The sequence below is a fragment of the Poecilia formosa genome, unplaced genomic scaffold (genome assembly GCF_000485575.1).
Source record: "Poecilia formosa unplaced genomic scaffold, Poecilia_formosa-5.1.2 Scaffold21, whole genome shotgun sequence".
NCBI lineage: Eukaryota > Metazoa > Chordata > Actinopteri > Cyprinodontiformes > Poeciliidae > Poecilia > Poecilia formosa.
In genome coordinates, this window is record NW_006799960.1 from 760900 (window position 1) to 774431 (window position 13532).

At 38.1% G+C, this 13532-nt stretch overlaps 1 protein-coding gene across 2 annotated transcripts in view; it reads right to left on the bottom strand.

Annotated features, from left to right (window-relative positions):
• The window catches only part of ctnnal1 (catenin (cadherin-associated protein), alpha-like 1), a 54417-nt gene that overhangs the window by 18744 nt on the left and 22141 nt on the right, over positions 1 to 13532 (bottom strand). For both annotated transcript variants that reach the window (XM_007547578.2, XM_007547577.2), the window contains exon 2: positions 5850 to 6039. In XM_007547578.2, the coding sequence (XP_007547640.1) occupies positions 5850 to 6039 (190 nt within the window). The remainder of the gene's footprint in view (positions 1 to 5849; positions 6040 to 13532) is intronic.

Genomic DNA, 13532 nt, shown 5'->3' on the forward strand with positions numbered 1-13532 from the left:
ATATATATATATATATATATATATATATATATATTCAAAACTGAGCTGGAGAGCGTTCTAGAGACACTGGTCTTATCTCGCGTCTCTCTTTTCTGAAGTGTGTAATCTTACAAAGCGAACTGAATTTAGTTTCCAAAGCAGTAACTGGCAAGAGAAAAATGAAGAATTAATTTTGTCTGATCATAATTAAAATATATTATATTATTATATCTTACATAAAATCCAGCAAGAAAGTTTTAATGAAACGTGCATTTCTGTCTGAATGTCCCCGGCCTTACTTTTGCACAATCATATCATGTCACATATGCATCAGTCCGAGAGTGAATCTAAACCGAACTGATCTAAGGTTTGTACATTAACTTCATTGCACCTCAGTACATTCATATGAAAAGGACATTCAGGTTGAGATGAGAGCCGAATGCTTTAGCTCATCAGGAGGCATACTAAACCACAAACCTACTTTGTAGTGCAGAGCGATTTTGCAGTTCATAATTTTGCACTTCTCTAGGGCTTTGCAAAATAAAATAATAAAAAAGAAAAAACTTTAAACTTCAAAACTACAATGGAACTTTTGAGTCGCAAGATGAGACATTCTTCCTGCATTCCTTATCAAAACTGTGCTGCGAGACAGCTTTTGATTTATAAGTTGGCGCAGTAGCACTTTCAGACTGCTAACTTATGAAGCCAGTCACTAAGATTAGGAGAGCAACATCTGTCATCATAAATAACTTTAGAACTCGGATGACAAGTCGTCTCTTAGGGGGCAAAAAGTGAATGCAGAAATGCTGTGGAAACATTATTTTTTTTCCCCTTACTATCTTCTTTACTGTGTTTTTGTGCTGCGAAAGCAGAACGAGAGCTGGCTGAGATTCTCAAACATGCAATCTGGGCAGAGAGAGCCTTAAGGTTTCCAGGATATGGAGCCTCTTTGTTTTTCCCCGATATCATGAGATCTGGATCTGTAACAGGAAGGAAAATACAGAAACCTCCACACTTTAGTAAGCTGGCAAGATAAAAGATGTAAACGGTTGCTAATAGTCGTCTAAACTTTTTAACTATTGATCCGACTTCAGATAAGGACAGGTGTAGGTGAGTAGTTATTTTTGTGGCCATTATCCAGATTACAAAGATCAATCATCTCTGCCTTATTTTTTAAAAGTTCTCTGCCTTTTTTTTTTTTAAAAGTTCATATTTTTTTGTCTTGCCCATTTTGAAGAGTAGCTCAGAGAAGAAATCATGAACTGTGATGACGACTTAAAAATTCTTATGAACTCTGACAAAACAAAAAATAAATACGCATTTAAAAATATGTACCCTGACATGTCACTGTTTACCCCGCTTAACAGGGGTATTAATGTCAAAAGGTTGTACTTTCTAAAATTATGAGATTATCTCTTTTTTTTCCTAATAAAAGAATACGTTGCTTTAAGGATTTCTGCATATTTAGCTGTATAAATCAATACTTCTTAGTGCCTTCTCTGTTGCATCACACAATAACATTGAATTTTCTGCCAGCCGCCTCCTAGGGGTGGTTTTGCAGGTACTTTGAAGTCTGAATCTCCAAATTCAGATTCAGATGAAATCTACGATAGCTCCCCCGCCCCCAATCCAATATAGCTTCAGGCAGCAGCACATACAAAACGCAGTAAGCGTGGTAGAAATAAAATGTTTACGTCGTCTTCTACGGGGTCTGTATTAAACCAGTTACACGTGTTGCAACGTGCATCACCATTTGTCAGCATGTTCATTTAATGCTTGAAGGCGTGGAGTGAAGAGAAATACACCATTATTCACCTTTCTTAGCTTTTTGGCACATAGAGCTATGTAAATATACTGGTTATGTAACGTGCAGACTAAACAAAGTTTAATTGGATTTAATATCATTCCCAGGTCAAAATTCTGGACTCCAGGATTAATGCACCCTTAGTTTAAAATCAGTTCTCTGGGGGAAACCAATGGAGCTGTGTGAGGCAACATTGTTATGTAATGCTATGCCAGTCTATTGCTTCCCACCTCTGGGAGTACATTTACAATAACAGAGCCAACTTGACCCAAACAAAACTGCATGCTTTGTGGAGACAATTTTTCATGCCAAAAACTTCAAAGCTAAGGAAAAAGCTTGTGAATATGCCAACTAAACTGAAATTTATAAACAACCGATCAAATTTCTCCAGGGATTCACAGCTTCCCTTTTTCTTTTCTTGTTTCTATTTCCTTATTTTTTATCCTAAACAACAAAAAAAAAAGAAAAAAAAAAGAAAAAACCTTAGATGCTTCCACTAAAGAGAAAACAGACTTTGGAATCAGATTGCGGAGTAGAGTCTGAAAAGGAAAAAAAAAAAAGCTCTGATAGCGAGAGGGTGAGGACACAGGCTCTGACATCACGTAATGCAGTTCAATTCTCTTCCAGGTCTGGCTGGTCCTTTTCAGGAAGCAGCCCGGACAAAATGATTGTATCTGACATGCTGCTATTCGCAGCCAGCTCTGCTAACAAGTTAAACTTTGTGGCCGGGCTCAGAGGAGATCCTGTCTGAGTTCCTTGACTGTGCTGTAGTAGTGAGCGAAAACACAGTCAGCACTGTGTTCTCCATATGTAGAACATGGCATCCCTTCTGCAGGATGCCAAATCTCACTAGTTATACCAATCAAGAGTCCAAATATTTGACTGGATACATAAAGTGGAAAATGCTTTTTTTTTTTCATTTTCTAATGCAGTTTGTATTTTAGTTCAACTTTACTCTTATTATAATGATAATTGCAAAGAAAGGCTCAGATAGACAGATCAAATAAACATCAATCCCTTGCTAACTACCTCTTCTCCCCCCGCTGACTGTTTAAAAGATAAAAAAAAAGAACAAAGCTTATGCCTTTTGATCATACAAGACGTTTAGAAGTCGGGTGGCAGGAACAAAAAAAAAAGTTATAATGAGCAATGGTTTAAAGTTTTTTCAGGGCCAACCCAAAGGCAGAACTCTGAATGGATCATTGTGAAAACTGGAGTAAATTAGTCACAGCAGGCAGAAAAACATGCATGTGTTTTAACGCATGCACGAACAGTCAGCTTCACCTATGCACACACAGACTCACGAGAACATTTCCTCATCAGCCGACTCAACTCCTCCCGACAGCAGCCTCTTTGTTAGAGTTTTAGCCGTCATAACAAATCAGCGGTGTGAAAGGACTAAATGCTTTTTCTACACTGACTGGTTCCCCCCGTGTTAACCTATTGTTATAATGTTGGGTTTAAAATCTTTAGCCACTGAGACACTGTTTGCCCCCAACTGGAAGAAACGTTACACCGTTTCCAGCTTAAAAGGGCAGATTAAGAAATGTTGCACCTAAATTTGAAGTTTGCAAAACCTAAACCATGAATCTTCTTCCCGAGGTGTTGGCACAAATGCTAACCTGTGTTTTCTAACCATAATAGTGGCTCATTTTTCCAAAAAATGTAATAACGTAGCAAACAAAGCTTTGTTTAAAAGGCCCCTCAATCTTTACCTTGAAATGTATCCCATATGTAACTACTGTACAAATAGGACTTGCAAAGACATTGGACTTGGGAAATTTTTTCAGAGTATGTGAAGATAAGTACTTACCAAAAATGGGGTAAAATTATTTTTGCCCACTTTATTAGACTAAGTACAACATCCATAAGACTGAGCCACATTTTTAAAAGTTAACTTATTTAGTTCCTTGCTGGGACTAAACAAAAACATACTCTGGACAGGATAAATTTGTATTGGAGTGCAAATGTTTTTTAAAGGAAGTAGAAAAATGGTAAGACAGGAAGAGGCGACACCATGCATAGAGTGGGTAAGTGTAGTGATTGCTAAACTTTTTGTCCTTGTAGCTTCCCTTTTCGTACCACCTCACCTTCCTGCTGGCATCCATGTAGATCCCTGTACACACAAGGGTCCCCTGTGCTTGTGTGTGTGTGTGTGTGTGTGTGTACAACTACAAAAGAAAAACTCAAAGTGATTTAGTTTTTTTAGTTTTTTTTGCTTCTTATAGAAAGACATGGCGTTCTAAGAAAATAATGTTTCCTCGTCACCTTTCTGCATATTTAGAACATATTGATCATCAGATGAACCTGGAGGCCACAGATCTTTTCAACAGGCGGAGAAATGTGAAGAACATTGTGCAGAACAATGTGCAGCCTGACGGGTGTTTTTCCTTTTTTTTTTTTTCTTCCAAAATTAAAGTTTACATGGAAACCTAACCTGACAACTGCACTAGATAATAAACATCAGTTTATGAACATTAGCGAAACGGGACCCACATATTTACACAAGATGCTGTAAGTCCATCCATAACTGTGCACATCATGACCTTGACTTTTTTTTTTTTTTCTTAAAAAAAAAAAAAAAACAATCTGGCTTGCTAATCCCAACGTAACATTTTTCTAAGTCATTACACTACTTTGTAAACCACATGCAAGCCAGTACACGGCATAACCTTGCTGATATAATTGCAGTGAATGAATATGTGTACAAGTTAATATTAAAATATTTCTAATTTATAAAACACTTTCTATGGAAAATTATGTGTTAAACAACACAATCTACCCAATCAAGTGTGAACTAAACTTTTGATAATCTTTTATTCTGGGTTTATTATAATGCATTACCCATGTAAACGCATCCTGCAGCTGTTTTTTCATCCCCAACTCAATAGCCACAATGTCTTCATTATTTTCTAGATGTGACGAAAGATTTGACAATGACTTTAAAGATATTTTTCGCATTTTTCGTCACTTCCATGTAGCAGGAATCAAATGTTTACTTGTTTTGATGATGTGAATGGCAATTTATTTTCTTTCAGTTTTGCATAATTTTTTTAGAGTTACTGTTTTATAAATGTAATCATTAACCTGGACTCTGCCAAGAGATTGCCTAAACTCTAAGGGGCAAACAAAATATTAACAAAAGGCTTTTCGCCAAAAGGATTTTGGTGCAAATACAGCAAATTAACCAAACATGACTTTCGACAAAGTCTTTACAATAGGAGCTTTAAAAAATAAATATTTGGGTCATCCTAATACAGAAAAACTTTCTTTAGACAATCTGCCTGATTCATTTAGGATGATGCTAAATCTGTCAATTTCTGCCTCCCATACGTGTTTCTGATGAGACAGGAACAAAATGCACTTAACAGCTGCTTTGTATAAACTCGACTTTAAAAAGAGACATCCAATACAAATGCTTTGGGGGTTTTTTCCCCCTCAATTTGAATCTAACAGGTTGATATTTCTTCAGGTAACAACCATTGTCCAATAACCTTCAATTATAGCCCATTATCCATGTAAAGGCAGATTAATTTCCTCTTCTACACAACACCCCAGGGTGCTGCAGCTGTTTCCCTCCCTACCCCACCCCCCGCCTCGCCTTCATCCCCAACTCAATAACCACAATGTCTTTAGAGCACTCTGGAGGTCTTCTGGTGTAATACCGGGTGACAGCTCGGTTGTCCAGACTAATCGAAATTTGCTAAAATTTGATAACACTGTGAAGCCTGAAGGTGACGTGTCTAAAGCTTTATGAAACTGTCACACTTTGGCTTAGCAAAACACTGATGAGCAACTCTTAGCTTACCGAATGGTCTGCTCAGCACAAACTGTCCAGAAAAGCCCCGAAATCTCATAAAGCCTTTTTGTGCTTACAACAAAAAGATAGAGCGTTATCTTAAAAAAAGACACTCTTGTTAGTATTGTTTTGTTTTGTTTTTTTCTGCAGAGCAAAGTGTAATTTTGAAACAAAGCAGGAAAAATGTCCACCGTTTTATGAAGTTTAAAACACACAATTTAGATAAAATGTTAAGCACCTGCGAAGGTGCTGCTAAAGGATTCCTACCTGCTCTGCGTGCTTCAAAGCACGCCTGACCCATTTCATCCTTCAGCTCCTGGTTTTCTGAGGCAATGGCCTCCCCAACGGCGACAAAACGCCCCACTGCCACGCTCACTGCCTGACCCACGCGGTGAATCGCTGCCGACGTCCGCTCAGACTTCTTTGGCCTGTCTTTGTGGTTTATCAGCGTCGTGATCTGCAGAAATTTAAGGAGAAAGACAAAAAAGAAATGAGGATTTTGTTTTTTTTCTATTAAAATAAGGGTTGGAGGTTTATTTTGAACAGAAAAAGCTGCTCAGTGCTACATGCATTTGGACAGTTCGGTGGAATACTGCTCTTAAATCAACAATCCATTCTCTTGTAGGGTATCAATATTTGCTGTACATTTTGTAGGAGTAAATAAGGAATGAAAGTCATAAAGAAAAGCAAACAAGGAATGAAAAAGACAAAGTAAAATACTGAAGGACCCAAGAATTTATGTCATATAACTATGAAGAAAAATTACAAATATTCAAAGCAGCTGTTCTTGGCTCCATATTTAACACTGTAGGTAAATACAGTGTTTAAAATATTACATTTTTAATCTTTTAGAAAAAGAGATTTGCACACGAGCAATTATATCAAATAGCATCTCAACAACAACAACAACAACAAAAAACAGCTAAAAAGACACATTTTTTAGGGTTTCCTATTCAGTGCAGTCTAATCCAGGACAAGTAAGTGGAAACACACTGAAATACGTCCTCTTGGTAACACGTATCAGTTATAAATAGATAAAGGGAGTCATTAAATATTTATTGGCTGTGTCTCCTTCTCTCCAGCTGTTGTTATTGAGTGTATGAATGGGGTGTGTGTATGTTATAAATCATTTAGTCCTTTAGGAGGTGGGTGGTCCTTTTAATTGGCATATGACTGCAGGTGGGCCCACGAGGGGAATCGGTGACAACAAATTGTCCGTACACAACAACACATTTTAAAGACCGGTCCTTGTTGAACCCCGATGTGTCTGGAGCAACTTCTTGATTTGTCGTGGTCTTAAAAAGTCAAAAGGTACCAAATCCATAAGACCTTTATACAGTCCATGTTGGTCAAACTAAGTTTCAGAGAATCAACAGAGATTTCTTGAATGTACGTATTGTTGTGCGCCGTCGGTCAGCACTGTATGACGGTCAAAGGGAGAGAAATTATTTTAATCTAGTTAAAACCACTGATTGAAAGTTACAGCCATGACTTATCAGAAGAGCACCACCTACTGGCCGACTGACAGCAAAGTTCTCAGATGTGTGGGGGGAAAAAAACATGCAGGCCTATCTTCCCATGAACTAAACCTACCAGACTTTATACTAAAGCACAGCTTGAACAAATAAGTCAACATTAACTTACCAGGCTCCCAAACATATTGGGTAAAAAGGTTAAGTATGGCAGTAAATAACTAAAACAAGTGCTTTTACTGTAGCCCTATAAATGTAGCTGGCAATAATGTGTATTTTTTTTGGTGCAGATTTCTTCTGCTGGTCAATTTGAAGTGTGCAGATAGTCTCTTACACACTGATTCTCTCAGCCTATTGGCATGTCTGGGTGAAGCTGTAAGAAAGATTTCACATAAATGTGGCTTCCTTTGTGTGAATGACAGAATGCTGTCACCTCACAAACTGGTAAAATAATTTTCAGGGCAAATCTCACGTCAGCAAAGGACCTACGTAAAATCAATTCCTTAAGATGCTACTTTTTCTTTCTAAGTCTATTATCACTGCATCGTATCCACAGTAGCATCTTTATACAGACTGTTGGTGCCAGGGAGAGTACAAAGGGCACCAGCGGGTTTATGTTTAAGAGAGAAAGGGAGCGACTGAAAAACCTGCTGCACTTCACCATTTTCATGCTCTTTTTGTCTAAAAACACAAGTTGTTACATGTCACACAGCTTTTTATGCTTTTAGTTCTACAGTCTGCAGCAACATGACAACGTATCCTAAAGTGCACATTAGACTCTTCTTTTAATCAAGTAATATTTTGCGTGTCTTTCACATCTTCTGTTTCTGAATAGCTTTTTACTGCAAGGCATGAATTTTTAACAAATTGAGCACGGAAACATATATTCTAGCAGGAACAGGAAACGCATCAACATATTCAAAGGATGGATGGATGGATGGATGGATGTTTGAATATTCCACAAACATGGAATACCCCATCAAGAAACATAATTGCACTAACATTTTAAGCAAAAGTAAGACCTGGAGGCTCTCCTCCAATATAAATAAAGGAATGATGTTGAATTGACCTGTAAAGTATTTTGAGTCCTGGATGCATTTATTCAGCCATGCATGCACGCCTGAAGGCAGAAAAGGAATGTGAAATTTGGGATGTATGAGGGAAGGAGGAGGAAAAATAAAGTGAGGAGAGGGAGAAAAAAGTGGCACCAAAAGGCAATAAAATGAAAAAGTTAAACCAAGAGACTCCTGAGAACTAATTTCTCTTTAAGGAAAAGTTATTGAACAGTAGTGGTCACTGTGATTAATGCCCACTATCCTGTATGTCTTAGATGATTTTAGATACGTCTCAGCTTGAGCTCAAATTTAGCTGTCCACAAAAATGCCAGTACTGCCTGCATGAGGATGTGATCTGCGAGGGCAGCAGATAATGTCTTTTATGTGAAACAGTCATGATTCGATAGACAGAACCTAACCAGTGGTGGGCATATAAAGTGGTAACGAGAGGAAAGAAAGTTTTCCAAGAGGGAGAACAGAGAGCAGAAAGCAAGCACCCTGGGATTACCTCCGTTATGGGATTACTAGGTTTGGTACATTTAACTGGGCCAGGCAAACAGGAACAGAGCCGGGTGGAGAAAACATAATATTGATACAGTGCAATGACACCGGGGAGGGCTTTTTGTGTATGAGCATTCGTCAGTGGAACTTTGTGGAAAGGTGAAAAGTGCACATTCCTTTTACATATGCCAGTGGGGAGGGGGGACTCATTTAAAATGTTAACTTCTGAAAATAATTAACACCCCTCTGAACCTTTTAGGAACTAAATAACTTTTCTTTTTTTTTTTTATCAACCAGACATTAGCAACACAATTACATTTTGAGGGCAAACATATTACAGTAAGACTGCAAATTGATGAGCACAACACATGATTTGTCTTCTAAAGTTAAAAGGTTTGTACAGAAAAAACAAAAATACAACATGCTATAAACTTTTCTGCCTCGTGCTTCTGTGGCAGTTTTATCAAGGTTTGTAACTTTTCAAATTTAGACTTAAAACTTTTATTTCAACCCCTTTTCTACTAACCTTCACAATCTCTCCATCTACTTTGGTATTCAACCAGTCAATACCAAACAATTGAGCTTTCATCTCTTTGTTGTGCATAATAAGAAAGACAATTACAAGGCCATAAGAAAAAAAACCTCAATGCGCCTCACTGTGAATAACAATACGCTAACCAATTCCACCCACTGGTTAGCAGGAAATTTAGGCCAGAAACTCCAGGACACAGTGACTGACTATAAATCTGAGAGCAACAAAAGGTGGAAACATTTGTGGCTGCCTCCCATGGCTACAGATTCAGTTTCACTGAATGGCCGTGCTAAGAGAAATTCCGACGTTATCAGAATCACCCTGTCCCGCGGCCCAGTTTTATTTGCTACCGTTCTCATTCTTAATTTTTTTTTTTTTTTTGACATGCGGGTAATTTGATTGCGTAAACAACTTTTTTTCCTCTAAACATAATTTCTGAGCAGACTTTTCTTCTCCGTTTGACATAGTTGTTGCAGTTGTGTCATTTTGAGAACTGCAAAGAATCCCTTTTCTAACAAGAGGTGGCTAGGGAGAAAAAAAGAAGAAAAAAAAAACTGCGTCAGTTCGAACGAGCTGAACCGAAAGGCCCACTGGGACTTTTATTAAACACACATTGTAGATGTTCATTACAATAATTGCTTGTTTGGTGAGTCCTGTGTTGGCCTGCTTGCTCGTCTCATTTGTTTCACTGATTGCCGTTAAGCTGTGCTTGGCTCACAGACAGACTTGACGAGTAAATCGCTGGGAGCTGTATTTCTCCAAGAGCAGAAAGGCTAAATCTGAAGTAAAACTCTAAAGAAATGGAAGGATGTCCTCACATGTGAGAATGAGGGAATGTCAAGCAAACTAACATTACTCCGTCCAAGCTGACAAGATCACTAAATTTTTTTTTTGTCCTAGTTGAATCCACACAAGGAAAATACCAAGATGTCACCCGTTGATGAAAAATGACAGCTTTCGGCAATGTTCAGTCCCGACTCGCAGCAACAAAAGAATTTGATCAGTTACGCTGAAGGACAGTGGAGGTTTCCACTGAGAGGACATAACTTATTTACCTACCTTCAGACCCAAAGGCAACTATAGTGATCTGGACACACATGCAGGCTGATCACCTGTGATCCTGGTGCGTCAACGCCGTCGGGGCGTCATGGCACTGGCGCAGTAATTCATGCAAGAGGACGCCTAGGATTTGTGCCTAGAACTTCTGTTTTTTGATCGGTCTAGTGTGTGATATTCTAATTTTCCAAGAAACTCATTTTTGGATCTTTACATTGTAAACCAAAAATAAATAAAAGCTTAAAATATTTCTACTCTATGTTTAAAAAACCTCTGCAAAATAAGCCTATTACTTCCTGAAGTGACTGGCAAGAAAAATTGCACTTTTACACAATATTCTAACTATTGAGATGTTCTAGTATATGTTAAAGTTCAGAGAAAAATCCGCAAGTCAAGGCTGAACAGAAACTAGAGGCATATTTTTTTTTGTTGTTGTTGTTTGTAGATAACATTTTGCAGCAGCAGAGAAGGGTTTGGGGGGAAAAATCATTGAGCTCAAGAGAATAACATGAGAAATGTAACACCTTGGGTCATGTTTGTTGAAAAGCCCAAACTTGCAGTGAAGTTTTTCCAGAAAAATCTTTGTGTGTGTGTGTGTGTGTGTGTGTGTGTGTGTTTTGTGAGAAAAGACAAAAAAAAAAAAAATCCCTGCTTGTCACCGTAGACAAGCAGTGAATCACTTAGTTAAACAGAACAGAAAATACTTTCAGATCTTATTTCAGTCTGTTACAACACAAAGGGATCATTGTTGCACCCCCAAAGAGAAACATCTCAGAAAATTAACAGTGAAACTGAATTTAAGGCATTTAACAAATGGATGTAAATAACATGAAGAAAAAAACAAAAAGAAAGAAAAAAAAAGATGCTGCAAATATTTGTCTCGACCATGTAGGTTTGTCCAAAAATGGTTCCCAGACAGTATTAGCATCTCTTTATCTGAGCCGTGGCATCCTTGACAAAAAGCCAAGTTTCTGTTTAGCCTTTATTCACGTAGTGAGATACATGACGAGCTGTTCACCGGGGGCCATGTGTGTGGGAAGCAAAACAAAACACGCAAGGAAAGCTGCTCTGAACATGCACTTTAATAAGGGAGTAAATTCCCAGCAAACTGGCTGCGAGGAGAATGCAGTTCAATCTTGCGCTGGTCGATAGCCAGACTCTAGCATATAAGGAGATGAAAAGGGAGGGGAAAACATTGTCGGTGAGAGCGGATGAGATAACGTGAAATAAGGAGGGGATTAAAAGGGAAAAAAAAAAAAAAGAGGACACTGTTCTTCTACTGAATGCCTCTCTACTTTGTTTTGTGTCTGTATCACTGAATTGTTTTCTTTTCCAACTTTCTGGAAACTTCTCCCTCCTACTTCTCCTCCTCACTGTGCAGTTGAGGGTCCAAGTTCACCCACAGAGCTAAGCTGCTGCAGTACAGTACAGTGTGATACAGCAGCAGCTTGCAGTATTTAAGCTGCATTCTTCAGGGAGCAGGGTAAAACCCTGCGTAGAGGAGAGTAGAAATATATAAAACCAACATTACCTCATCTTTCAAAAACGTATAGCAGGCCTTCAAGCTCTTTCCTTCTAATTTTAGTTGCAAAATGCACTGCAGATGCTGACAACAAACTGAGAAATTAACCCGAATGAGCAAAGCCACTTTTCTGGAGACCACTTGGTAATTATCATAAAAGAAAAATAAATAAAAAAAAAGAAGCTTTAGTCCAGCAGCCAATTAAAATGAATATTTTGCAGCGATAAGTCGTGTCCTCAAATTAAGGAAGTGCTCATTTTATGCTCTTTCAGTTGCCCATAAACAATGGAAAGAGTTGCTGAGTCTGAAAAAAGTTTACAGGGAACCGGGTTACATTAAGCCACAAAACTGCATCTCACTGTCGCTCCGAGCGAAACCACATCCATGCGTCACATGTCGAGGCGCGTGTGCTAGTCTCTGGAAGTGAAACTAATGTGTCAATAAATTAATTTGAGATTAGTGTGCTGCATCTTTATTCTACCTTTATTTGGCCAAAGAGCTGTAAGAGAAGTGTTCATTTAAAATAAATTTGCTGGCAACAAGTCAATCAGTGCAGGTACAACCATTAATCTTAGCATGTAGCTCATGCGCCAAAGGTTGGTTGGAGTAAGGAATATTAAGTCTGAATACCAAGAAATCATCAAAGATTTTAAAAACGTGTAATGCATTTGAATTTCTCCATACTCCTTTTCTACAACTTTCAAGAAGTGAAAGTTTGTATAGTCGATACATTTGATCATTATGTTGAGAAATAAACTGGAGCATTTTACAAAAAAGCAATCGTATCACCCAAAAAGTGTTATGGTCTGGGGTTGGATAACTTCCTGTAATTGAAGGAACCATTAACCCCACACAGGGGCGCCATATTGTTTCTCCCCCATTAGCATATTTAGCAGTGAGTGAATGAGGTTGATTGACAGCGCTAAGGCCCTCCCTCCTGGTTCTGATTGGTTGTTTTGGCTGGAACGTTGCATTACTTTATCCAGTAATAGTAGTTCAGGGAGGAGGTGAAGGAGATTGATTTTTTTTTCACAGATTATCTGTCTCATAACGAACTGTCACGACGTGGTGACAGCTTTAACAAATATGGAGAAAATATGTTTTTTTTTTAATTAAAGTTATGTACTGCAGTTTGAATGAAATACAGCTACATAGCATTTTTTGAGAAGTCTGGATTGCTTTATGTGTATTTTGCATGTTGCCTATGACTGTTGTTTGTGGGGAGAGATATTTCAGTAATAGGAAAAAAATGTAAGCAACCTACTTACATTCTGTATGTGAACTGTTGTATGTAAAATTCATGAGCAGTAAATATTGTCCTAGTATCAGTATATGACCACAGAAAGCAAGGCGGTTGCAAGCCTTTAAAATTGTGACGCTTTTTGTGGGTCAAATAGACTCAAAAAACTGTAACAGCAGCTACTGTTGGGGGGGCAATCAAATTTTTTGCCATGATTTCTGGCAATGCCCCTGATCCTACATAAAATGCTGAATGAAAAATGAAGGTTTTGGTCTGGTCTATGGCGGTCAAAGTCTAGATTCATATTTATTTGCGAAACTGCTTGTAAACCATCTGACGTTGCTAAATGAAACCATTCTGAACAGAAGATTTAGCCAGAAATCTTTAAAGGTGCGTCCATAGGTAGCTTTCAGGTTTTAGAAGGCAATCGCATTTTCACAGATTGGTCTTACAAAAAATGTATTCATTTTGAATTCCTTTACTATGAATGCAGTAAAACAGGACCACCAGGCTTCCACTTCCTTAAAGCAATTCTGCTCAAAGAAAAGGCAAAGACTCGATAGAACATGACA